Source organism: Orcinus orca, chromosome 20 (genome assembly GCF_937001465.1).
Source record: "Orcinus orca chromosome 20, mOrcOrc1.1, whole genome shotgun sequence".
Lineage (NCBI taxonomy): Eukaryota > Metazoa > Chordata > Mammalia > Artiodactyla > Delphinidae > Orcinus > Orcinus orca.
This window is the reverse complement of record NC_064578.1, coordinates 45,199,757-45,227,317: the sequence shown is the minus strand read 5'-3', so window position 1 is coordinate 45,227,317 and position 27,561 is coordinate 45,199,757. Positions and strand designations below refer to the sequence as shown.

Genomic DNA, 27,561 nt, shown 5'->3' with positions numbered 1-27,561 from the left:
AATTGTATTTTATCTGGCAACCCTGATTTAAGGCATTATTGGAGCAGTGCATGAACAGACTTTAGAATAGTGCCTGGCATGTATAAACATGCAATAAAGGTTATATAAAACGGCCAAACTCCACATCACGTCCCAGCACATTAGTGTCTTTAGTCATCTGGCTGTACTATCTGAAATGGCCAGCCCTCAGAAAGCCACTCTGTCACACGAGGTCAGCTTACACGCCCCCTTTACCCCACTGCATGATAGTGACCCCACTCCACTCTCACAAAGGGCCAGATCCTCCCTGCTTCCCAGCACTCCTCACATTCATGTGAGGATTTTGAGGTTCTTCGTAATGTTGGTGCTGCATCACTGGACACAAGTGGGCCGGGGGGGGGGGGGGGCTGAACCATTATGATGTTGGAGCTAGTGACACTCTTTCCACAGGAAGCTGTGACTAGAGTCCGTCTCTTATAGAATTAGGGGCATGTTATCTTCTGAGGAGGATAAAGGTGTGTGAGCTAGGAGGGAATATAGAGGGAATGGGAAGCCTTTGATGTTATAGGATGTTAGTAACAGGTTCCCAACTTGGAGAATGTATATTGAGTGGCATTCTTCCCACTGAGCTCATTAAGATGTCTCATATGTGAAAGAAGACTTTGTTCAGTCTGAGACGTCTAAAGGAAAAAAGAAGACACTGAAGTGGCAGAACCTAGGATTATAAATTTAAGTCTATTTGATTCTCAAATGTCGTTTTTCATCTCTCCTATTCTCCATCAATCACAGCATACCCCTTCATTTCTCTCACAATAATAGCACCCTGAATTTATATTGTACTTTTTCATTATAAAGCCTCCTGAATTTCATTATCTCATTTTACTTTTTAAAGGCTTTCATAGGGAAAAAGAGAGGGGCATTCCTCTCTGAGGCCAAGAGGGGTTAAAGGGAAATGCCTGACTCTCACGGCAAACCTGGTGAAATGTACTGTTAGCCCAGGATAATTATTATTATTATTTTGCCACGAGGCTTGCGGGATCTTAGTTCCTCTACCAGGGATTGAACCCAGCCCTGGCAGTGAAAGAGCTGAGTCCTAACCACTGGATCGCCAGGGAATTCCCTAGCCCAGGATTTAGACAGAAGTGTCGGACATATTCCATTTCCCTAGCCAGAGCTCCAAGTCTTAAATAACCAGAGGAAACTTTAGGGAGTCTCTGAGATTGTGGGATCTGACCATCATTTCTCTTTACATCAGCTTGATGTAGCAGCCCATCCTCTCTTTTCTGTATCTGCACTCTCCCTCCTGACATTTAAACATGTTTAATTATCTCATTTAAAACAATCCTTCTCTCCAGGGGCCAATCATTTGGTCTTCCCATGTGTTTGAGAGTCATATGCAGGATTTCGGAAAGTTTAAAGTTTACTCGTGGTAGAAATTGAAGTGAGGTAGTAACTGTTGCTAGGTGGAATTGTTCAGCTAGGAATAGGAATCCCTAAGGAATAGTAATCCCTTAGCACTCTAGTGCCATCCAAGAGCTGTTTGCTCTGGTCCTCAACAAGATAAGTACAGAAATTCAAAGAAAGTATTTAGTAACTTTTATAGCAATTTGACAGAGTAATCTTATGTCTATTGAACTTAATGAAAAATCTGGAGTTAAAAAAAACTTTCCTTGACCCTATATTCTCTTCTACCTCTCTCCCTCTCTCTCACTTTCTCCCCTCCTCCCTCTCTCCCCATCATCCCCAAGCTTTTGAAGAGCTGCACTTAAGTTTCTTACTTTTCATTTAGTCCTCAGCTCCCTCCAATCTAACTTCAAGAATCACTCTTCTGTGATCCTGTTCTCATGAAAGACACCAGTACCATTTACCAAATCCACTCTTTGGTTCATCTTACTTGACCTCTCTGTTACAGTTGATTTACCTTCATGAAACTCTCCTCTGGTTTCTGAGAGAACGTCCTATCTTTCTATAGTTGTTCTTTCTCAGAGTGCTTCCCCATAATTATCTTGTTATCAAGTCTCCTTCTCATGCTGCGTATTCCCCTGTGGGCATACTCCTCCAGGTGCCTGGCTTCAGCTGTCCCTATAGGTTGATCATTTTCATATTTGTTTCCAACCCAGACCTTTTCCTGATCTCCAGACCCACATATCCAGTTGCCTTCATTTAGATATTCCATAACCACCTCAATAAATCCAAAATCAAACTGACCTTCTCTCCTCCATACCTACTCTTACTCTTTTTTTTTTTTTTTTACTCTTACTCTTTAGTCCATCTGAATGCACAAAATTGCATTCAGAGCCTAGCTCAGAAACCCACGAACCATTACAGACTTCTCTCTTCCTGACTCTCCACCCCAACTAATCTTCAAGACCCACAGAGTCTAACCTCTAAGTATTTTATATTGCTCTCATAATTGGCTTTGCCTTTCCCACTGCTCTAAATTAGATTATATAAAGTTGTTTTTGGTGTTTCTCTAACACCTAATCAGGATAAAAACTGAACTCCTTAATATGGTACTTAATATTGACTCCCACCTATCTAGACATTTTTCTTCCCCTACCCTCTTGAACTTTGTGCTGTACGAATATTTAACTCCTATGTAGTTTTTGGCATAAATCACACTTGAAGTGTCTGTGCCATTCTCTCCTCCTGGAATGCTTTAGTAAGCCTTATCTGCCTGGCAGCCCCCTTATGCTTCTCCCACGCTGAGTACCTGCATCTCCTCCCTAGAGTCTGTCCCATGCAGCTTCAGGTACTCCATTACAGCAATTACCAAATTTTAACAATTGAAGTTCCTTGAGGAGAGTGACTGATTTTGATCTTAGGATATCCAGTGGATAGCGAAATACATCTTATAAAGTAGAATCTCAACAAACATTTGTTGACTATTTTGGAATTAGCTTTTCTCATTGTCATTGGCCGTGCACTGCACGGCTTGCGGGATCTCAGTTTCCCGACCAAGGACTGAACCCGGGCCCCGGCAGTGGAAACGTCAAGTTCTAACCACTGGACCACCAGGGAATTCCCTGTTTACAATTTAGAGAAGTTGCAGAAAAGTATAAATAATAGAGCAAATACTCATGACCCCACAGCTCCGAATTTCACATTTGAAATTCATTGTAATTAGTTTTTGTGTAATTATTCAGTGTCTGGATGCTTTCATCCAGACATAATATTTTAGCATAATATAATATTTTCAAGGTTCATCCATGTTGTAGCATGTACCAGTACTCCCTCCTTTTTATGGCTGAATAAAAAAATTTTTTATTCATTCATCAGTTGATGGACATTTAGATTGTTTATACTTTTGGGCTATTATGAATAATGCTACTGCGAACACTTATATAAAAGTTTTTGAGTGAAGATATTTTACAAACTAATTTTTAGAGCACTTTCAGTTTTATAACAAAATTGATAGGAAGGTACAGAGATTTCCCATATATTCCCTGTCCCCACCTCCCCCTCAGTATCATCACTCACCAGAATGGTACATTTTTAATCAAGGAGGAACCTACAGATTGATACATCATAATCATCCAAAGTCCATGCCTTAGAGTTCACTCTTGGTGTGCATCCTACAGGTTTGGGCAAAGTATAATGGAATAATATTCCACTGTCTGGAGGTACTGCAGTTTATTTATTCATTTATCTATCAAAGGATGTCTTCCAAGTTTTGACAGTTTGGCTTTAATTTCTCCACATCCTTGTCAACACTTATTTTCCATTTAAAATAAATTATAGCCATTCTAGTGGATGTCAGGTGATATCTCGTTGTTTTGATTTGCATTTCCCTAATGACTAATGTTGTTGAGCATCTTTTCATGTGGATATTGGCCATTTGTATTTCTTCTTTGGAGAAATGTCTTTTCAAATCCTTAGCCTATTTTTAATTTGGGTTATTTGGCTTTTTATTCAGTTGTAACAGTCCTTTATATATTCTAGATATTATACCCTCATCAGACAGATGATTTGCAAATATTTTCTCCCATTCTGTGGGTTGTCTTTTTACTTTTTTGATAGTGTCCTTTGATGTACAGCAGGTTTTGATGAAGTTCAGTTTATCTTTTTTTTTTTCCCTTTGGTTGCTTGTGGTTTAGATATCATATCTACGAAACCATTGTCTACTCCAAGGTCAGAAAGATTTATACCTATGTTTTCTTCTAAAAGGTTTTAGAGTTTTAGCTCTTACATTTAGGTATTTGATCCATGTTGAGCTAATGTTTGTGTATGGTGTGAGATAGGGGTACAAATTCATTCGTTTGCATGTGGATAGTCAATTCTCCCAGTACCATTTGTTGAAAATATATATTATTTTCTAAGTAATTCTTTCTATTTTTGTTTCTTTTTGTTTTTCCCATTTTTATTCTCTATGTTTCTGAGTTTTTCTCCTTTGTGTTTCTTCAATGTTTGTCCTTCTATTTGTGATATTTGATTATTCTTCCATTTCTGCCTGCTCACCTTTTATCTTACTCTGTTGTTTCACCATCTCTTTCCTAAGTTCTTACATTTTTGCTTTTTGGTCTTCCATCATAGAGTCAATTGAATTATTATTTTTTAAAAATTCATGAAAAATATTTACTTAAATTTTTATCTGATCCATTGTAGCAGTTTTCTAGTGAATGGTTTTGTTTTTTTCTTTCTTTCTTTCTTTGTTCCTTCATAGTTCTTTTTGTAGCTTTGGATTAATGTTGTACTTGTTCCTTTCTTCTTACACATCATTGTGTGAGTTGGGTTTTCTTGGACTAGTTCTTTGTAAGAAGTTCCTGGGTGTGTTGAAGGGGTCAGGGTAAAGTTCCTGGCCATCTGGTTTTCACAACATTAAAGCTCACTTCTTGTCCTCCATCACATATAAGGCTTTTATAAGGGATTGAATAGCCCTCTTCCTCTTCTGCTTCCCAGTTTCTTGCAGTTGTAGTTACAAGTAGGAGGTCCGTGATGGTGGAAACCTCTCCTTTAGGACATGTAATTTTCCTCATTTTTTTTTAGATCTGCCTCTATTTGTCCCTCTTTATGCTCAAATTTCTCTGTATAGTTTCTTGTTTCCAGTTTCTATTTTATAACTGCCCCTGATTTCAGCTGCTTTTGTCAGCCCTTACATGTAATTTATTATCTACCAAATATACTTATCTCCTGGTTTTGCTGAATGTGGAGTTTGCAAAGATCTTTTCATTCTCTTTATTGCTTTTAGATGATTTTCAGAACAGAAGACCATGGTAATAATGATACTTTAAAGCGTCTATGTTTTTGAATTTTAGATTTGTCTCTTACTAACAGCATACAACTATACTTTATTCATTTTTTTTAACATCTTTATTGGGGTATAATCGCTTTACAATGGTGTGTTAGTTTCTGCTTTATAACAAAGTGAATCAGTTATACACATCCATATGTTCCCATATCTCTTCCCTCTTGCATCTTGCTCCCTCCCACCCTCCCTATCCCACCCCTCCAGGCAGTCACAAAGCACCGAGCTGGTATCCCTGTGCTATGCAGCTGCTTCCCACTAGCTATCTACCTTACGTTTGGTAGTGTATACATGTCCATGCCTCTCTCTCGCTTTGTCACAGCTCACCCTTCCCCCTCCCCATATCCTCAAGTCCATTCTCCAGTAGGTCTGTGTCTTTATTCCTGTCTTACCCCTAGGTTCTTCATGACATTTTTTTCCTTAAATTCCATATATATGTGTTAGCATACGGTATTTGTCTTTCTCTTTCTGACTTACTTCACTCTGTATGACAGACTCTAGGTCTATCCACCTCATTACAAATAGCTCAATTTCGTTTCTTTTTATGGCTGAGTAATATTCCATTGTATATATGTGCCACGTCTTCTTTATCCATTCATCCGATGATGGGCACTTAGGTTGTTTCCATCTCCGGGCTATTGTAAATAGAGCTGCAATGAACATTTTGGTACATGACTCTTTTTGAATTATGGTTTTCTCAGGGTATATGCCCAGTAGTGGGATTGCTGGGTCATATGGTAGTTCTGTTTGTAGTTTTTTAAGGAACCTCCATACTGTTCTCCATAGTGGCTGTACCAATTCACATTCCCACCAGCAGTGCAGGAGTGTTCCCTTTTCTCCACACCCTCTCCAGCATTTATTGTTTCTAGATTTTTTGATGATGGCCATTCTGACTGGTGTGAGATGATATCTCATTGTAGTTTTGATTTGCATTTCCCTAGTGATTAATGATGTTGAGCATTCTTTCATGTGTTTGTTGGCAGTCTGTATATCTTCTTTGGAGAAATGTTCTCAAGATTGCTTTGGCTATTCGGGGACTTTTGTGTTTCCATACAAATTGTGAATTTTTTTGTTCTAGTTCTGTGAAAAATGCCAGTGGTAGTTTGATAGGGATTGCATTCAATCTGTAAATTGCTATGGGTAGTAAGGGTAGAGTCATTTTCACAATGTTGATTCTTCCAATCCAAGAACATGGTATATCTCTGCATCTATTTGTATCATCTTTAATTTCTTTCATCAGTGTCTTATAATTTTCTGCATACAGGTCTTTTGTGTCCTTAGGTAGGTTTATTCCTAGATATTTTATTCTTTTTGTTGCAGTGGTAAATGGGAGTGTTTTCTTGATTTCACTTTCAGATTTTTCATCATTAGTGTATAGGAATGCCAGAGATTTCTGTGCATTAATTTTGTATCCTGCTACTTTACCAAATTCATTGATTAGCTCTAGTAGTTTTCTGGTAGCATCTTTAGGATTCTCTATGTATAGTATCATGTCATCTGCAAACAGTGACAGCTTTACTTCTTTTCCGATATGGATTACTTTTATTTCCTCTTCTTCTCTGATTGCTGTGGCTAAAACTTCCAAAATTATGTTGAATAAGAGTGGTGAGAGTGGGCCACCTTGTCTTGTTCCTGATCTTAATGGAAATGGTTTCAGTTTTTCACCATTGAGGACGATGTTGGCTGTGGGTTTGTCATATATGGCCTTTATTATGTTGAGGAAAGTTCCCTCTATGCCTACATTCTGGAGGGTTTTTATCATAAATGGGTGTTGAATTTTGTCAAAAGCTTTCTCTGCATCTGTTGAGATGATCATATGGTTTTTCTCCTTCAATTTGTTAATATGGTGTATCACATTGATTGATTTGCATGTACTGAAGAATCCTTGCATTCCTGGAATAAACCCCACTTGATCATGGTGTATGATCCGTTTAATGTGCTGTTGGATTCTGTTTGCTAGTATTTTGTTGAGGATTTTTGCATCTATGTTCATCAGTGATATTGGCCTGTAGTTTTCTTTCTTTGTGACATCGTTGTCTGGTTTTGGTATCAGGGTGATGGTGGCCTCATAGAATGAGTTTGGGAGTGTTCTTCCCTCTGCTATATTTTGGAAGAGTCTGAGAAGGATAGGTGTTAGCTCTTCTCTAAATGTTTGATAGAATTCACCTGTGAAGCCATCTGGTCCTGGGCTTTTGTTTGTTGGAAGATTTTTAATCACAGTTTCAATTTCAGTGCTTGTGATTGGTCTGTTCATATTTTCTATTTCTTCCTGATTCAGTCTTGGCAGGTTGTGCATTTCTAAGAATTTGTCCATTTCTTCCAGGTTTTCCATTTTATTGGCATAGAGTTGCTTGTAGTAATCTCTCATGATCTTTTGTATTTCTGCAGTGTCAGTTGTTACTTCTCCTTTTTCATTTCTAATTCTATTGATTTGAGTCGTCTCTTTTTTTTTGGATGAGTCTGGCTAGTGGTTTATCAATTTTGTTTATCTTCTCAAAGAACCAGCTTTTAGTTTTATTGATCTTTGCTATCATTTCCTTCATTTCTTTTTCATTTATTTCTGATCTGATTTTTATGATTTTTTTCCTTCTGCTAATTTTGGGGTTTTTTTGTTCTTCTTTCTCTAATAGCTTTAGGTGCAAGTTTAGGTTGTTTATTTGAGATGTTTCCTGTTTCTTAAGGTAGGATTGTATTGCTATAAACTTCCCTCTTAGAACTGTTTTTTCTGCATCCCATAGGTTTTGGGTCGTCGTGTTTTCATTGTCATTTGTTTCTAGGTATTTTTTAATTTCCTCTTTGATTTCTTCAGTGATCACTTCGTTATTAAGTAGTGTATTGTTTAGCCTCCATGTGTTTGTATTTTTTACAGATCTTTTCCTGTAATTGATATCTAGTCTCATAGCATTGTGGTCAGAAAAGATACTTGATACAATTTCAATTTTTTTAAATTTACCAGGGACTGATTTGTGACCCAAGATATGATCTATCCTGGGGAATGTTCTATGAGCACTAGAGAAAAATGTGCATTCTGTTGTTTTTGGATGGTATGTCCTATAAATATCAATTAAGTCCATCTTGTTTAATGTATCATTTAAAGCTGTGTTTCCTTATTTATTTTCATTTTGGATGATCTGTCCATTGGTGAAAGTGGGGTGTTAAAGTCCCTTACTATGAATGTGTTACTGTTGATTTCCCCTTTTATGGCTGTTAGTATTTGCCTTATGTATTGAGGTGCTCCTATGTTGAGTGCATAAATATTTACAGTTGTTATATCTTCTTGGATCGATCCCTTGATCATTATGTAGTGTCCTTGTCTCTTCTAATAGTCTTTATTTTAAAGTCTATTTTGTCTGATATGAGAATTGCTATTCCAGCTTTCTTTTGGTTTCCATTTGCATGGAATATCTTTTTCCATCCCCTTACTTTCAGTCTGTATGTGTCTCTAGGTCTGAAGTAGGTCTCTTGTAGACAGCAAATATATGGGTCTTGTTTTTGTATCCATTCAGCCAATCTGTGTCTTTTGGTTGGAGCATTTAGTCCATTTACATTTAAGGTAATTATTGATATGTATGTTCCTATTCCCGTTTTCTTAATTGTTTTGGGTTCGTTATTGTAGGTCTTTTCCTTCTCTTGTGTTTCTTGCATAGAGAAGTTCCTTTAGCAGTTGTTGTAAAGCTGGTTTGGTGGTGCTGAACTCTCTCAGCTTTCGCTTGTCTGTAAAGGTTTTAATTTCTCCATCAAATCTGAATGAGATCCTTGCTGGGTAGAGTAATCTTGGTTGCAGGTTTTTCTCCTTCAACACTTTCAATATGTCCTGCCACTCCCTTCTGGTTTGCAGAGTTTCTGCTGAAAGATCAGCTGTTATGCTTATGGGGATTCCCTTGTGTGTTATTTGTTGTTTTTCCCTTGATGCTTTTAATATGTTTTCTTTGTATTTAATTTTTGACAGTTTGATTAATATGTGTCCTGGCATATTTCTCCTGGGATTTATCCTGTATGGGACTCTCTATGCTTCCTGGACTTGACTAACTATTTCCTTTCCCATATTAGGGCAGTTTTCAACTATAATCTCTTCAAATATTTTCTCAGTCCCTTTCTTTTTCTCTTCTTCTTCTGGAACCCCTATAATTCGAATGTTGGTGCATTTAATGTTGTCCCAGAGGTCTCTGAGACTGTCCTCAGTTCTTTTCATTCTTTTTTCTTTATTCTGCTCTGCAGTCGTTATTTCCACTATTTTATCTTCCAGGTCACTTATCCGTTCTTCTGCCTCAGTTATTCTGCTATTGATCCCATCTAGAGTATTTTTCATTTCATTTATTGTGTTGTTCATCATTGTTTGTTTCATCTTTAGTTCTTCTAGGTCCTTGTTGAATGTTTCTTGCATTTTGTCTATTCTGTTTCCAAGATTTTGGATCATCTTTACTATCATTATTCTGAATTCTTTTTCAGGTAGACTGCCTATTTCCTCTTCATTTGTTAGGTCTGGTGGGTTTTTATCTTGCTCTTTCATCTGCTGTGTGTTTTTCTGTCTTCTCATTTTGCTTATCAAAATGAGATATGAGATGTTTGGGGTCTCCTTTTTGCAGGCTGCAGGTTCGTAGTTCCCATTGTTTTTGGTGTTTGTCCCCAGTGGCTAAGGTTAGTTCAGTGGGTTGTGTAGGCTTCCTGGTGGAGGGGACTAGTCCCTGTGTTCTGGTGGATGAGGCTGGATCTTGTCTTTCTGGTTAACAGGTCCACGTCTGGTGGTGTGTTTGGGGGTGTCTGTGGGCTTATTGTGATTTTAGGCAGCCTCTCTGCTAAAGGGTGGGGTTGTGTTCCTGTCTTGCTAGTTGTGTGGCATAGGATCTTCAGCACTGTAGCTTGCTGGTCGTTGAGTGACGCTGGGTGCTGGTGTTGAGATGGAGATCTCTGGGAGATTTTCACCGTTTGATATTACATGGAGCTGGGAGGTCTCTTGTGGACCAGTGTCCTGAAGTTGGCTCTCCCACCTCAGAGGCACAGCACTGACTCCTGGCTGCAGCACCAAGAGCCTTTCATCCACACGGCTGTTTCCAGCAACCCAACTGCGAATCTGGTCCCGGCCTGGCCGTAGGCCCCGCAGCAAGTCCCTCATTGATTTTTTTGTAGTGACATGCTTTGATTTCCTTCTAATTTCCTTTTGTGTATATTCTATAGATATTTTCTTTGTGGTTACCATTTTGATTACATAAAATATCTTAAATTTATAACAGTCTTTTTAAAAATTTATTTTATTTTTGGCTGCGTTGTGTCTTCGTTGCTGTGCACGGGCTTTCTCTCATTGTGGTGCGCAGGGGCTACTCTTCGTTACAGTGTGCGGGCTTCTCATTGCGGTGGCTTCTCGTTGTGGACCACAGGCTCTAGGTGCACAGGCTTCAGTAGTTGTGACTTGTGGCTCTGGAGCGCAGGCTCAGTAGTTATGGCACACGGGCTTAGTTGCTCCGCAGTATGTGGGATATTCCTGGACCAGGGCTCGAACCTGTGTCCCCTGCATTGGCAGGTGGATTATTTCCAGGCAGTGGGAATAAGAGGTATTCTTAATTTCTTCTTCCTAATTTCTTAGGAAATTAAAATTTTGGTAATAAGTCTGCATTAATTCTATCATCATAAATAAAACATAAAGATATTTCAAAGTATTCAAAATATTTTAAGGCATTATTATGGCAGAGGCTATATTTTCATCATTTAAAAAAGTCTATAAATAGCAGGCCTGCCATGAAGTATTGCTATGACTGAAACAACTACCACTTACCTATTCTTGAATATCCTTTAGCTGTATCACACTTATATAACCAGACACATACCACTATAAAGATTTTTCCACTACTAGAAAGGGAAATAGCCTTTGCAGATTAGGGTTGTATGCAAAATGGGCAGAAAAGTTTTGAATACACAGAAGGTGTTCAATAAATGACTATGCACTTTCTATTCTCTTCTGAATAACCTATTAAAATATCATTTTGGATACAATCCTTGCAAAAGGGTTTTACAAAATTCTGTTTTAAAAAATGAACGCCATATATAATTTTAAATTTTCTTGGGTACTATTATCTACAACTATGAAGATGATTTAACATTAGATCATGGCCATTTTTCCTTATCATGACTAATTTTTATAAACAGAAATTTTATTATCTACATAATATTGTCTCATGGATGTCATGTGGGTTTCTTAATCATTCTCATTATCCTGGCCACTAATTTTTTTTCTTTTTTTTTTATTGGCATATAATTGCTTTACAATGTTGTGTTAATTTCTGCTGTTTGGCCACTAATTTTGTACAAAACTGTCCCAAGGTATAACAATTTTTGATTCTAGATAAAAACCCAGGTCTAAATCTTTTGAATTGTGTACACCTTTGAAGAATGGAAATGTACAAATATACAGCGATTATCTATAAAATTCCGGGGGTTGTGGTCCCCTCTACACCCATAAATACACACAAAGGAACCCTGGTTAAGAACTCCTGTTCTGGACACTTGAATTCTGGCTCAGTCGCTTTATTTGCAAGCACAAGTCACAATTAACCTCACATTTTCGTTGCTTCTTAATTACTGAAACCTGCAGGGGAATAATCAGTCACCACAACGCTGAGCATGTATTAAAATACACCCTCCGTGGCTACATCCGCTGTGACCTCATACATAAAACCAAAATGAAGTAAGAAATGGGCGTTCACAGTAGGTTCCTGCCGTCAGAGCTCAAGAAACGCTGTCATCCTCAAATACACAAATGAACTTCAGAGGACTCCTAGGAACAACAATCCCAGGAAGGAATCCCATTCTTGGAGTCTCTCTATCCATTCGTTTCTAGAATCCTGACTCAGGGGCAATCCCTAATCTAAAATTCCCATCCTAAAAGCCATTCTGTGCCTTCTCACCAAAAACCTTCATCGAGGGCTTAGCATGTGGTTTCCCCCTTGGAGTCATTTCTCCGTGGCAGTCGTATGTGCCTGACAGGAGGGTGGAGAAAGCAGCAGAGAACCTAGGGCCATGGGTCCCTGAGACATTCCCCACAAGTCCACCGCAACCCACGCTCACATAAAGGACACGCATTCTTACGTCCGCGTCATGCAAGGATAACCATGCACCTCTCAGTCTCACTACGGGAACTCACCGCCCGACACCACCCCGCGGCCCTTCGCACGGAATACGGCCTCTCACAAACACGCACGCTTCCCGATTTTCTCCCAGGGCTGCAACCACCGTCCCCGCTGCTCAAGCGCCCACAGCCCCGAGGGGGCGGGCGGACTCGCAAGGCTGCGCTCCCAAAGTCCACGCACGCTTTGAGCACCTCCCGCAATCCCACCCTCACCGCCACTCACCGTCCCTCACGGGCTCGGGCTACGTCTGCACAGTCGTTTCCGCAGCGACCCACGCCGGTTTCTTCCTCGGACGGGTGCCACTCGCGCAGCGCGCAACAAGGGACACGGAAAAAAGGCCCGAAGTCAAAGACACCTCGTCGACTGTGGGAGGTACAGTACACGGTAGCAAAATTCCTAAAGCAAAGCTGCCGCCCCGGCCCGGCCGAGAGACTTCTGGGAGTGACTTCCGGACTGCGCGTGCGCAGCACAGATCTAGGGCCACTGGAGGCCTGACCCCAGGCTGAGGGCGAGCTCACTGGTTCCCACGGCCAGGGGGAGGGTAGTCCTGGTGGCACCGCACCAGCGAATTGTGAGGAGGGGACGGCGGAGCTCTTATTTTCCGAGGGCTCAGGCCTGTGTGTGAGGGTTCACCCTGTTGAGTCAGTGATGTGACCCCCTCCCCCACCAGGGTTATGGAGCACTTGACAGGTGAGCACCTGAACTTGGGTTTATGATCTAACCATGCTGTATGTTTGTGTATGTATTTGTGTGTGTATGCATGTTGGGGTGTATGTATCTTTCCTAAAATTCCCATTACACCTGAAATCACAGGTGCTTACTATATTTCCATTTTAGAGTCGATGCTTCTGAGATCAAAACAGGTACAAAGTTACACTGTTTAGTGGCAAAACCATGTTTCCAGGTTGGGATAAGCTGGATAAAGTAAGACTCTACCGTGTAATGTATTCTCATTGTAGAAAAGGAGAGAGTGAGTTTGGGTCCTTTTTAAGGTCACCGACTGTAGGAAATCTTAGAAACTTAGGAAAATAAATACTTTTTCACATTTCACAATATTATGCCCACCAGAAACTTTGTTACAGTAAAATTTTTCAGCCCTCTGTTGTTTTATGCATGGGTGGGCTTGACTACATAAAAGCCCATGGATGGAGAAACGTCTTTAATTTGTATTCCTGGTCATGAGATCCCATTGAAAAATATCTCGCTTCTTAGGCATGTGACAGTAATATAAATTGTGGACACAGACTTAAAATTTGGGAAGAAGAAGGTGTTATCAGGAGAATCAAGGTTACATCCATATGTATTTAGATTCATGAGGAAGTTGAGCAAATGGGAAATATAAAGTCAGTCATCAAAGAATGTCCATATTTTAGTTGTCACCACTATTATGTATTTGAAATGTGTAACGCATAACAATTCAAAAGGCATAGAAATGTTTAAATAAAAGATAAGCAACATTTCCTTACATGTATCCCAGTCATACATCAGCTCACCTTAAAGTCAACAACAATTTGATTTTGGTGTGTATCCTTCTGGAGAAGTTATTATCATATACAAATATGTACTTTCTATATATATGTATGTAATGATTAGGGGTTTGAGACCCTGTGAGGCTCAAATACATTAAGACAACACATGAAAATTTAGGCCTTACAATACAGGAGAAAGAAGGAAGCAACATGAAATATTTGCTCTTTAGTGATTTCATTATAAAAATTAATATTACAGTAGTCCCCCCTTATCCTCCGGGGAGATTTTCCAAGACCCCCAGTAGATGCCTGAAACCATGAACAGTACTGAACCCTATATATACTATGTTTTTTTCTATAAATATCTATGATAAAGTTTATAAATTAAGCTCAGTAAGAGATTAACAGCAATAACTCATAATAAAATAGAGCAATTATAACAATATACTGTAATAAAAGTTATGTAAATGTGGTCTTTCTCTCTCTCTCGAAATATTTTATTGTAGAAGTTTAATGCCTTTTCCATCTTAACTAAGTGCTTATCATGCACTGTTGCTGTAACGTTTGTCTGCAGCGTCTGTGTCTCCATTTTCCTTTCAGTTCAGTCTCTGTCTTTGAGGTACAACAACAAAACTAGCATGAATTTCTTTTTCCTCCTTCACAGTTTCATGCGTGGAAAATTTGTCCTTATTATAGATCTTAGCAACCTCAGAAGATGATTTTATTTCTCTCCTTATTATGTGGGGAATTTTAATCTTTTCACTTGAAAGCAGCACTTTGTGGTATATCTGAACTGCCAGCATTATTACTCTTGCATTTTGGGGCCATTATTAAGTAAAATAAAGGTTACTTAATACTTGAACACAAGCACTGTGATACGGTGACTCTCGATTTGAGATGGCTACTAAGTGTCCAACAGGCAGGGTATGCTGGATAAAGGGATGATTCGTATCCAGACTAGGTCAGAGCAGGTGGTGTGAAATTTCATCATGCTACTCAAAAGGCACACAATTTAAGACATGAATTGTCTATTTCTGAAGATTTCCATTTATTATTTCACAATGCATGTGACCATGGAAAGCGCCACCACTCTGAAGCGGGGAATACTGTATCTCAAAATGTGGACATAAAAAACAGGGAGAGACTAATCATTCATAATACACCTGTACAATAAAAACCAATATAAATATTTTAATGTTTTTTCCGATATTTTTTATTGTGATAAAATACACATATAAAATTTACCATCTTAACCATTTTTAGGGCACAGATCCCTGAAATTAACCAAGCCTTCAGTTGTAAGTTGCATGCCTTTAATAGACTCCAGTTCCAAAATCATTACATCCAGACAGATTCTGCAGTGCAATTGTTGTCTACGTGGAGAGACAGATTCCTGATGTTTCTACTATATCATCTTCCCAGAATTTTCTAGTATGTGTGTTCTACGGATTTTTTGGTGTGCATTTTGAAGCACAAGTACTTAGTATGTAGTATCTCCTGCTTTGGCCCTTAGTACCATAGCAAAAAAACCCCAAGCAAACAAAAACAAACAAACAAACAAAACTTTCTCATTAAAAAAAGCACATTAACAAACATTTAATGACTGAATAATTATATTAGGGGTGTTTCATTATTTATTTAACAATCCCAATCTTTGGGGCATTTAGTTGTTTCCAATATTATGTGGTTGTAAACAATGCTGATATTAATATATATTTATACAGAAGACTTCCCTGCATATTTTGGACTACTTTCTTACGATAGATTGGTAAGATAAAATGACCAGAGAAATAATTTTTTAATGACTCCTAATTAAAATTTCCACCAGAACTATAAAAATTCTGAGTTCAGCTGTGCTACTATAACTAATTACTATTTTTTTTAAGAATAATTTTGGAGCTCTAGTCTTGAAATGCAATTACAATGGGAATCATTGCAGGAGAGAACACCTGGGGTATATAGATTTCAAGAACTCTACTCAAAGCTAAAGAGAAGCCCACTCCTTTCTTATTTTATGCCAATTCTTTTTCTTTTACCCTTTTACTAGTTTAAATATAAAAGAAAAAAAACAACATTAAATAATAGATATTCTCCTCCCACAAGATATTCACAGAACTACTGCATCTATGGTGATTCTCTTTTCTGGAATGGGCATACATCATCAGGTCATGTTAAACATCAGAAGAACTAGATCTCATCAGAATCACATTGAACTAGTTGATTTATTTATTTCTTCCTTGACAGCGAGATAATCTGAGACTCGGGGGCCCCAGTAATTTCTGGAATTGGAAAAAACCACCTGGGACTGAAAGGGGATATTGGGTAAGTTTCATAACATTTTCTATCTCAACTGCAATGGAATGAACAAGACAACAGACAGATACATTAAGTTGATTTCAAGATCTTTTCCCAAAACAGGCTTCTACCATAGGGATAATGTCTCAAGCAGAGAAATTCCTAATACTCCTAAATCATTTTGAAAACCTATTACTTATTTTTGAGGAGCCAGAATCAGATATGTGGAGCTGTAGACTGGAAGCAGAAGCAGTTAACAATGGTGATTTTAGGCAGTTTGCTGAGGAAAACTTTCTCCAGCCCTCCTTAAAGAATTCAACAAGGTTCAAAGCTTCAGGGATACTTGTGAATGTGTCCACATCTACTAGAAATACAGGAATTTTCTTTGATCAAAAAAAGTTGTATTGGGCACTTCCCTGGCGATCCAGTGGTTAAGTTTCTGAGTTTCCACTGCGGGGATGGAGATGGGGGGTAAGGGGGGCACGCAGATTCAATTCCTGGTTGAGGAACTAGGATCCCACATGCCAGCACGGCGAGGCCAAAAAACAAAAAAGTTGGACCTTCTAGAAATGTTTAAATGAGTAGTAAACAATGATTCATGTCAATAAAAGCAAAGAAAAACAAAACAAAAAATCTACTAGTTACACAGGTGCCATTTCCCCCGGTGTGCTGAGTTCCCTTCTCTTATCTGAAGTGCAGAGCTCACACTGAAGCCTCACAAAGCATCCCTTTCTGTATGCCTATTACATCTTCTAGAGTTTTGTTACCAAAAATCTAGAAAAACTAAAACATACTTATTTCTAAAGAGTTCACCTAAAATCTTCTATTCCATTTATCTCTATTATTATTTATGTAAATATTATCATAACAACGCTTCTTACTGATAAATTTTGTGACAGAAATATTATGAATTTACAGACTTTCAGTAAACCTAGTACATCCAACGTATTATACTTAATATTGATGACTTTAAAAACATGTCTGTATTAATTAAACCAACAAACTTAAACGTGTTTTCACTCATTAAAAATCAGTCCTGGATCATGTGATCCTTTCAAACTTTAATTTGTTGTATTTAGAAATGTTTGACTTGTAAGCACTTATTTTCCTTTAAGCCAATTAGAGCTCATTTACGAATTAATTTTTACATAAAGATAGAATCAGAGATCTCATAGCTTCATTTTAAAACCTAGTCATGAATCAAGTATTTCAATATAAAACTTATTAGTTTATAAACAACAGTTGGAATAAGTTAAGTTTACTCATTTGAGTTTTAAAAGTCCTCTTTTCGGGGTCCCCTGGTGGCGCAGTGGTTGAGAGTCTGCCTGCCAATGCAGGGGACACGGGTTCGTGCCCCGGTCTGGGAGGATCCCACACGCCACGGAGCGGCTGGGCCCATGAGCCATGGCCGCTGAGCCTGCGCGTCCGGAGCCTGTGTTCCACAAGGGGAGAGGCCACAACAGTGAGAGGCCCGTGTACCGCAAAAAAAAAAAAAAAAAAAAAAAATCACTTGACCATATACATAAGGGATTACTTGTGGGCTCTCTGTTCTATTCCATTTGTTGATATGTCTGTCTTTATGCAAGTACCACACTGTTTTGATTACTGGTGCTTTGTAGTAAGTTTTGAAATCAAGAAGTGTGAGTCCTCCAGATTTGTTCAAGATTGTTATGGCTACTGGCAGTCCTTTGAGATTCCATATGAATTTTAGAGTGGGTTTTTGTATTTCTGCCAAAAACATCATTGGGATTTTGATAGGAATTGCATTGAATCTGTAGATTGCTTTCATTAGTACTGGCATTTTAATAACATTAAGTCTTCTAATCCATGAACGTGGGATGTGTTTCCATTTATTTATGTCTTCTATAGTTTCTTTCAGCAATGTTTTGCAGCTTTCATTGTACAAATCTTTTACTTCCTTGGTTAATTCCACTATTTCATTCTTTTTGATGCTACTGTAAATGGACTTGTTTTTGAAATTTCCTTTTCATATTGTTCATTGTTAGTGTATAGAAATGCAATTGATTTTTACATGTTGACTTTGCATCCTGAAACTTTGCTGAATTCATTTATTAGATCTAACAGCTTTCTTATGGAATCCTGAGGGTTTTCTACATATAACATCATGTCACCTATAAACAGAGATGATTTTACTTCTTCCTTTCGAATTTGGATGCCTTTATTTTTCTTGCATAAATGATCTGCTGAGAACTTCCAGTACTACATTGAATAGAAGTGGTGAAAGCAGGCATGCTTGTCTTGTTTCCTGATATTAGATAAAATCTTGACGTTTATCAAATATTATGTTTGCTGTGGGTCTTTCATATAGCTTTTATTTTGTGGAGATAGTTTCATATATAGCTTTTGTTATGATTGAGATGATTTCCTTCTGTTCCTATTTTGTTGAGTGTTTTTATCATAAAAGGGTGTTGAATTCTGTCAAATGTTTTTTCTGCATTCATTGAGATGATCGTTTTCTTCCTTCATTTTGTTGATGTGACATATTACACTGATGAACTTTCATATGATGAACCATCCTTGCATTTCAGTAATAAATCCCATTTGGTCATTTTGTATAATTCTTTTAATATGCTGCTGAATTTTTTGCTAGTACTCTGTTGAGGATTTTAAAATCAATGATCATAAGAGACAATGTTCTGTAGTTTTCTTTCTTGCAGTGTTTTTGAGTAGCTTTGGTAACAGGGTTGTGCTGGTCTCAAAGAATCAGGTAGGAAGTATTCCCTCCTCTTCAACTTTTTTGAAAAGTTTGAGAAAGATTAGTATTAGTACTTGTTTAAATTCACCAGTGAAGCCACCAGATCCAGGACTTTTCTTTGTTGGGAGGTATTTTTTTGGCCATGCTGCATGGCTTGCAGGATCTTAGTTCTCCAACCAGGGATTGAACCCAGGCCATGGCAGTGAAAGCCTGGAATCCTAACCACTAGGCCACCAGTGAACTCCCTATTGGAAGATTTTTTTTGTGACTGAGTCAATTTCCTTACTACTTATAGAGTAGTTACCAGCTATTCAGGTTTTCTATTTATTCATGTTTAACTCCATGGTTTTGTTTCTAGGAATTTGTCCATTTCACCTAGGCTATCCAATTTTTGGCATACAATTGTTCATAGTACTCTCATAATCCCTTTATTTCTGTATAATTGGTAGTAATGTCTCCCCACTTACACTTTTTTGTGTGTGAATTTATTTTTTAATTTTGTATCACAACTTTTTTTAAATTCAAGTATAGTTAATTTACCCACTTTCACTTTTGATTTTAGTAATTTGAGTCTCCTCCCTTTTTTCTTAGCTCATTTAGCTAAAGGTTTGCCAATTTTGTTGATCTTTTTGAAGAACTTCTGGTTTCAAGATTTTCTCTGTTGTTATTCTGTTCTCTTATTTCATATACCACTGCTCTATTCTTTATTTCTCCTTCTGCTAGCTTTGTGTTGTTTGTTCTTTTTCTAGTTCTTTAAGCTGTAAAGTTAGGTTGCTAATTTGAGACCTCTCTTGTTTTTTAATATAAGCATTTATAGCCAAACATTCCCCTTTAGCACCACTTGTATGCCTTAAATTTAGTTTTCTTTGTCAATCATACTTCAGTAAAGCTGGTGGGAAAAAAAGATGGTCCTTGTTGGGGCTGTACACGTCTTTACCAAAAAATACAGAACCTTCACAGCCTCTGCTGGGCTTACTGCCATGAATAGCTATCTCTGTGTCAGACTTAATGCGTACTCCTTTGTTCTGCTTAATCACGGGTGTTAGTGGCACTCAGGCATGCCCCCAGTTTTCTGGATGTCACACCCCACAGGGAAGGAGTTTGTGTCCTGCCACTGCAGAACAAAGTGGGCTGTGTGCAACTGTATTGCCGTTGTCAGATGTGGAGTTGATCGGCTGGCTATGGGTTACTGACACATTGCAAGGAACTAGAACTTGTGCATCCTATCTCCTCTCTTGCTATAAGTAAACGCTGTTCTACTTGATCCTGGGGTGTATTTTTACTATTCTCCATGACCTCAAATCATGCACTGGTCTTTTTCTTGGTGGCACTTATCTGCCTTGCAACCTTGGCCAAAGAGCCTGGGCACTCAGTAAATAGTGAAAAAGGGGGAATGCCATAAGTGACTTTCTAATATAAAGTACAGTATAAATTCTCTGAAGGTGAACAGTATTTGGATCATAACTGAAAAACTTAAAACATTGTTTAAATTCCAAGGAGTTCCTGCCAGCCTAAATTATTTGATGCTTTATAAGAACTGAACCATGTAAAATCCTTCTCATATTCTCTTCATTTAAATTGTTTCTCAAGTGGTATAATTCCACTGTCTACTATACATATATCCCATAAAGTCTCTCTCCAGTATGAATTCTGTGATGTACCTTAAGCATTGAACTAAGTCTAAAGGACTTCCCGCATTTGTGGCATCCAAAGGGTTTTTCACCAGTGTGAATACTCTGATGTACTTTAAGGCTTGAACTGAGCCTAAAGGACTTCCCGCATTTGTTACACTCAAAAGGTTTCTCACCACTGTGAATACTCTGATGTCGAGTAAGGCATCCATACACACTAAACGCCTTCCCACATGCCTTACATTCATAGGGTTTCTCACCAGTATGAAATCTGTGGTGTATAGTAAGTTGATGGCTACTCCTAAAAGTCTTTCCACACTCCTTACATTCATAGGGTTTCTCACCAGTATGAATTCTCTCATGTCTAACAAGATGTGAAGCATGACTAAAAGCCTTCCCACAATCTTTACATTCATAGGGTTTTTCACCAGTATGAATCCTGTCATGTTGTATAAGGTTTGAGGCTTGACTAAAGGCCTTCCCACATTCCTTACATTCATAGGGCTTCTCACCAGTATGAATTCTCTGATGTATTCTAAGTGTTCCAACGTCACTAAAGGCCTTCCCACATTCCTTACATCCATAGGATTTCTCACCAGTATGAACTCTTCCATGTTGAGCAAGGTTTGAGGCACGACTAAAGGCCTTCCCACATTCTTCACATTCATAGGGTTTCTCACCAGTATGAATTCTCTTATCTACTTTAAAGTCTGTAAGACGACTAAAGGCCTTGCCACATTCCCTACATTCATATGGTTTCTCACCAGTATGAATTATTTGATGTACTCTTAGGTCTGTATGACGACTAAACGCCTTGCCACATTCCTTACATTCATATGGTTTCTCACCAGTATGAATTATTTGATGTACTCTTAGGTCTGTATGATGACTAAAGGCCTTCCCACATTCCTTACATTCATATGGTTTCTCTCCATTATCAATTCTGTGATGTAGAGTAAGAGATGAACGTTTTGTATAAATGTATGTTTTTCCATTGCTGATTATTTCGTATCTTGAGTCCAAATCTACGACAAATAGGAAAAATAAAGTTTCTTTGACCACAAAACATTTTATAGAATTAAGAGAAAACTGAAAATTTCACCCATTAGAGATGGTTTAAAGAACTCTAAAATAAAGTTATAAAACTTGAAAATTTAAAAGGAGGGCTCAGAAAAAGTAAATTTATGCAGTAGAGCACTGGTAGACAAAGACACGCACAGAACACATCCAGCCCTGATTTGTAGTGTTTGCCAATGTCTATGGTGTAAATACTCCCACCACAGGCAATTCCAAGCTATCAGTGTAATGTAACTGAACCTGGACTTAGGGATGATAAGTAAAATCTTGTCCCTAGAGAGCCAGTATCAGCCAGCTCTAAATACCACTTCCATCTAAAATATAAATATATACACATATAAAATTTAAAAAAGCAATTATACCTGATCATTCTTCAATTACAATTCCCCTAAAAATACACATTTCTGCCACTGTGACTCTTTCCCTCCTATGCATAGCCATGTGTGCTTTTATTTGTTCTTCATAACACATTAAGATATTGAGAGTCTTTACTTAGTTATTCCTCCCCTGACACTTTATTATTTATGATCCTTACATATGTTCAACCTGTTTCATTCCTTCATATCTTTTCTCAGGTCCTCTCTAGCTTTCCCTTTTAACCAAGGCCAACCATTCTGGTCATCCCCAGAAAAGTATGTCCATCAATTCTCTGACATATACCAGGTATACCAGTTGTATGGTATTTTGAACATTTAGGGACTTTGGGCAAAAGAGGGAACTTGAATTATATAGAAAAGTCTAGAAGAATGCCAAAAATTATATTAAAAAGAATTGGCAGTTGTGGGCTGAATGATAAAAATCTGTATGAAGTACCGTGAGCAAAATCCAAAGCGTTTAATGAGGGAGCTATGAGTTGAGGGCAAAAAAAATCTTCTTGTAACTAGAGTATGGTATGTGTACAAAAAGTTGAAATAATATTAACAACAATCTTCAAAATTGAGTAACAATAGAAATTAATAAATATTAGAAAACCAAAAACCCTTTCATCTGGAAATGGAAATGCCCTCTCCAAAAATGCTAGATCACTATGGAAAGAAAAAACTGAAATAAAAGAGTTCTAGTAAATGGACTACACAGAAAATAAGCACATATCAGAATTTTGGGCATTCAATTTCACCATGCAGAGAACTCAAAACTTAAAATAATTATCTCTATAAAAAAGGTGAGTTGAGGGCTTCCCTGGTGGCGCAGTGGTTGGGGTCTGCCTGCCAATGCGGGGGGTGTGGGTTCGTGCCCCGGTCCCGGAGGATCCCACGTGCCACGGGGCGGCTGGGCCTGCGCGTCTGGAGCCTGTGCTCCGCAGCGGGAGAGGCCGCAGCAGTGAGAGGCCCACGTACCACCAAAAAAAAAGGTGAGTTGAGAATCAAAGCCTAATATGTAGAAAATAAACAACAAAATAGAGGAAGGCATAAAAATAAAGATAAAAGGAGAACATAATGAGTTAGAAAACAGTAACATTAACAAATAAAGAGCTGGTGCTTTAAAAAAATCATTATAAGAAATATTAGATAAACAAATTAAAGACAGTTAAAAACAAAAATAAGAAAAGAGGAAAACAAGAACCACAGAGGGGGACTTCCCTGGTGGTCCAGTGGTTAAGAATCTGCCTTCCAATGCAGGGGATGCGGGTTCGATCCCTTGTCGGGTAACTGAGATCCCATGTGCTGTGGAGCAACTAAGCCCACGTGCTGCAACTACTGAGCCCACGTGCCACAACTAGAGAGACCATGTGCTGCAACTATGCAGCCCACACACTGTGGAGCCTGTGCACCACAACTACAGAGCCCACGCACCCTTGGGCCCATGTGCCACAACTACTGAGCCCATGTGCTCTGGAGCCTGCATGTCACAACTAGAGAGAACACTGCATGCCTCAACAAAGAACCTGTGTGCCGCAACAGAAGATCCTACATGCCACAACTAAGACCTGACACAGCCAAAAATAAATAAATAAATAATAAAAAAAAAAAAAAAAAAAAAGAACCACAGAGGAATTAATTTAAATTACAAGGGTACTATGTGAATACTTTTGAAAGTATGAATAACTTTCTAGGAAAATTTATTAAAATTGAACACAGAAGAGAAAGCCTAAATCAACCAGATGCTACAGAATAAACAGAAAAACAGCTGCCAGGAAAAAATTAAGAAGAAGTGTCATAAGCATACTTCAACACCTATATTGTAATTTCTCAATATCTAGATCTAAAATATGGATACAGCGTAACTGGACAAAGGGAAAATTTAGGAAGCCAGCAGGCATAACCCTAGAAATCTTATGCCAAAAAGAGAGGAAGAATTCAAAGGCTTGGAGAGTTTTGACTGGCCAAAACTAAAAAGACAGTAGCATAAAAATGATTGTGACAGATAATAAACCATGCAATAAAAAGCAATGAAATCAGCAATGATACAAGAGAAAAAAATTATTTCTCATCATTAAATAACTCCTTAATTGAAGAAGTTCTAGTTCCAGTATGGTAGCATGAAGTTCCTACAGCCTGCCCCCTCTCTGATTTCAACTATTAACACTTGACAAAATACAAAAATTAACTACATAAGGGCTGTAAATAAAAGCAGGAGGGCTTTGGAAAGGAGTCAGACTATACAAAGCAATCCAGACTGAGCTGAGTTTCTTGCTTAACTCACTCTCGTCCTTGCTTCAAGGGCAGATCCCAGTTATTGTGGGGTAAGCATGGGCTACAAAAATTCCAATAGAAACTCCACAATGTTTCTGGCTATAAGAACAATGAGAGGGAGCACTGCCAAACTGGAAAGCAAAGGGGGGGAATGCTGGGACAAAAACAGCCAGAGAAGATTTCCTAATTTGGTATTTGGGTATAGATCAGTACAACATTCACTCTTACCAACAACAGCACATGCATGAGAAGGATATGAATCAGTGTGGCAACACTATACCTAGTAAACAATTTGAAAACCTTCCCACAAAGAAAATTCCCAGCACAGGCAGTTTCACTGGTGAACTGTTTCAAATACCTAGTGAAGAAGTACTACCAGTTCTAAACAAAACTATTCCAGAAAATTGAGGAGTGAATTAGTCTATGCAGCTAGTTACTCTGATACCAAACAGGAGAAAAACAGTATAAGAAGTGAAAATTACATACTATAAAACCTTGTAAACATATATGCAAAATACTAAACACTATCTTAACTAACAGAATCCATCAATATATAAAAAAGGTAATACGTAATGCCTGTCTTAGTCCTTTTGGGCTACTATAACAAAAAATAAAGACTGGGTAGCTTATAAACAACAGAAATTTATTTCTCACAGTTCCAGAGGCGGAGAAGTCCAAGATCAAGGGACCAGTATGGTCATATTCTGGTGAAGGCCTTCTTCCTGTTTCATAGCCAGTGCCTTCTCAGTGCATCCTCATATGGTGTAAGGGGTGAGGAATCTCTGTGGTAACTCTTAATAAGAACACTAATTCCACTCATGAGTGCTCCACCTTCATGACCTAAGCATCTCCCAAAGGCTTTCCCTCTTAAGGCCATCATCTTTGGGGGTTCGGATTTCAGTATAATACTGGGGGGTAGAAACATTCAGACCGTAGTGATGATCAATCTCAGGAATACAAGATTGGTTTAATATTTGAAAATTTCATCAATATAATTTATTATATTAACACAATAAAATTTATAAAACCCATATGGATCATGTCTAAATTTTTTTTTAAAAAAAGCATTTAATAAAAGCCACATCCATCCCTCATAAAAAGAACTTATCCTAATAAAGATCATCTGCAAAAAACCCACAGCTAACACCATATCCAACGGTGAGAGAATTATGCCTACCACATATGATCAGAACAATAAAAAGTTATGCCCTCACCACTTCTACTCAACATTGGACTAGAGGTTCCAGGCAGTGCAATAAATCAAAAAATAAATAAAGGCATGCAGGAGAAAATTTAAGAAACAAAAATGTCCTTAATCATAGATTACTTAATCATATGTGTAGAAAGTCAAATGTAAACTATAAAACAGTTACTAGAAAATAGTAATAGTTTAGCAAGGCTAAACTAAAGCAAGCTAAAATAGTTTAGCAAGGCTGAAGTATATACAACCAATATGTAAATATGAGCGAACACTCAGGAATTCAATTTTTAAAAATACAATTTAAAGTAGTATCAAAAATAGGACATAGTGAGGGATATATCTCACAAAAGATATGTAAGACCTGTACACTATAAACTATAAAACACTGCTGAGAAAAGTTAAAGGTATAAATAAATGGAGAGACATATCATGTTTATGGAATGTAAAACTTGATACTGTTAAGCTGTCAATAATTATTGCTGAATTGATTTATAGATTCAATGTAATTCCAATAAAAATCCCAGCAGACTTTTTTGTGGTCTATGATGAAATTGACAAGCTGATCCTAAAATTTATAGGGAAATGCAAAGGATCTAGAATAGTCAAAACAACTTTGAAAAGAACACAGTACAAGGACTAAATAACACTACTTAATTATAAGACTTATGAAGATACACTAATCAGGAAATTTATGTGTCAAGACATGTCAATTAATGGAACAGATGATCAGAAATAGATCCATACATATATGAAAAACTTACTTTCATCATTTCAAAGGCAATAGAGTGAAGAAAGGATAGTCTTTTCAAGAAATGATGCAGGAACAATTGGGATATCCATATGCCAAAAAAGAATCCATACTTTGATAAACAAAAATGAACTAAAAAATGGATCACAGACCTGAATGTAAAACATAAAACTGTAAAACTTTTGGAAGAAAACAGGAAAAAATGTGTGACCTTGGGCTAGGCAAAGAATTCTTAGATACAACACCAAAAACCAAGATTCATAAAGAATAAATGGATAAACTTGATTGTGTCAAAGTTCAAAACTTCTGTTCTCCCAAACACGCTGCTACAAGAATGAAAGGAAAAATCACAGTAAACAAGAGAATATTCAAAAAGGATATCTTTTAATGTAGAATATGAAAAATAACTTACAAGTTCAATAAGAAAACAAACAACCTGATAAAACAGACAAAAGATTTTAAAAGATACTGCACTAAAGAAGACAGCAAATAAGATCCTCAACATCATTAGTTATTATGGAGAAACAGATTAAAACCACAACAAAATGACACTATATACTTACTTGAAAGGCCAGAATTAAAAAGATTGACCATACCAATTGTTCATAAGATATGGAGGATCCAGATCTCTCTTACAGCTGGTGGAAATGTGAAATGGTATAGAAACACTGTAAAATAGTTTCTTACAAATTTAAATTTATAATCTTATTTATCTAAATCTAAATTTAAAATCTTACAAATTTAACCATACAATCCAGGCATTCAACTGCTCAGTATTTGGCCAAAAGAAGTGAAAGCATATATTCATTCAAAGACTTATAAACAAATGTCTACAGCATCTTAATTTGTTATTGCTAAAGACCAAAAATGTCCTTCAGCAGATAATGAATAAACAAATTGTGGTATAAGCAAATACTGGTATAGTACTGAGTAAACCACACATAACAACATGGATGAACTTCAACCTAATTACGCTGACTGAAGGAAGATGAAAAACTTCACACTATCATTCTGTTTGTATAAAACTACAGAAAATGCAATCAACTCTATTGTGATAGAAGTAGAAAGTAGATCATTGCATACCTAAGGAAGTTGGAGGAAGACAGAGGAGGAAGATTACGAAGGGACAAGAAATGCAAAGTTTTGAAAAAAATCATTTTAATAGATTCAGATAAAGCATTTGACAAACTTGAACACCCATTCATAGTTTTAAAAAAAAAAATCAGCAAACTAGGAACAAAAGAAAACTACCTCAATTCAACAAAGGTCACAAATGAAAAAACCTACAAGACTTTCCTTTTTTTTAAGACTTCCACTTTCTATGCCAACATGAAAAACATAGTAGAGACCAGAAACAGATACAGATACATACAGTGATTTCACTTCTGACAAAGGCGCCAAAGCAATCCAAAGGGGAAAGGAAATTCTTTTTTTTTTTAAATGGTG

At 37.5% G+C, this 27,561-nt stretch overlaps 1 protein-coding gene across 1 annotated transcript in view; it reads right to left on the bottom strand.

Annotated features, from left to right (window-relative positions):
• Positions 1-16,553: 16,553 nt before the first annotated feature.
• The window catches only part of LOC101282625 (zinc finger protein 607-like), a 37,122-nt gene continuing 26,114 nt past the window's right edge, over positions 16,554-27,561 (bottom strand). The window contains exon 5 of the mRNA XM_033413822.2: positions 16,554-21,481. Within this exon, the coding sequence (XP_033269713.2) occupies positions 20,436-21,481 (1,046 nt within the window). The 3' untranslated portion in view covers positions 16,554-20,435. The remainder of the gene's footprint in view (positions 21,482-27,561) is intronic.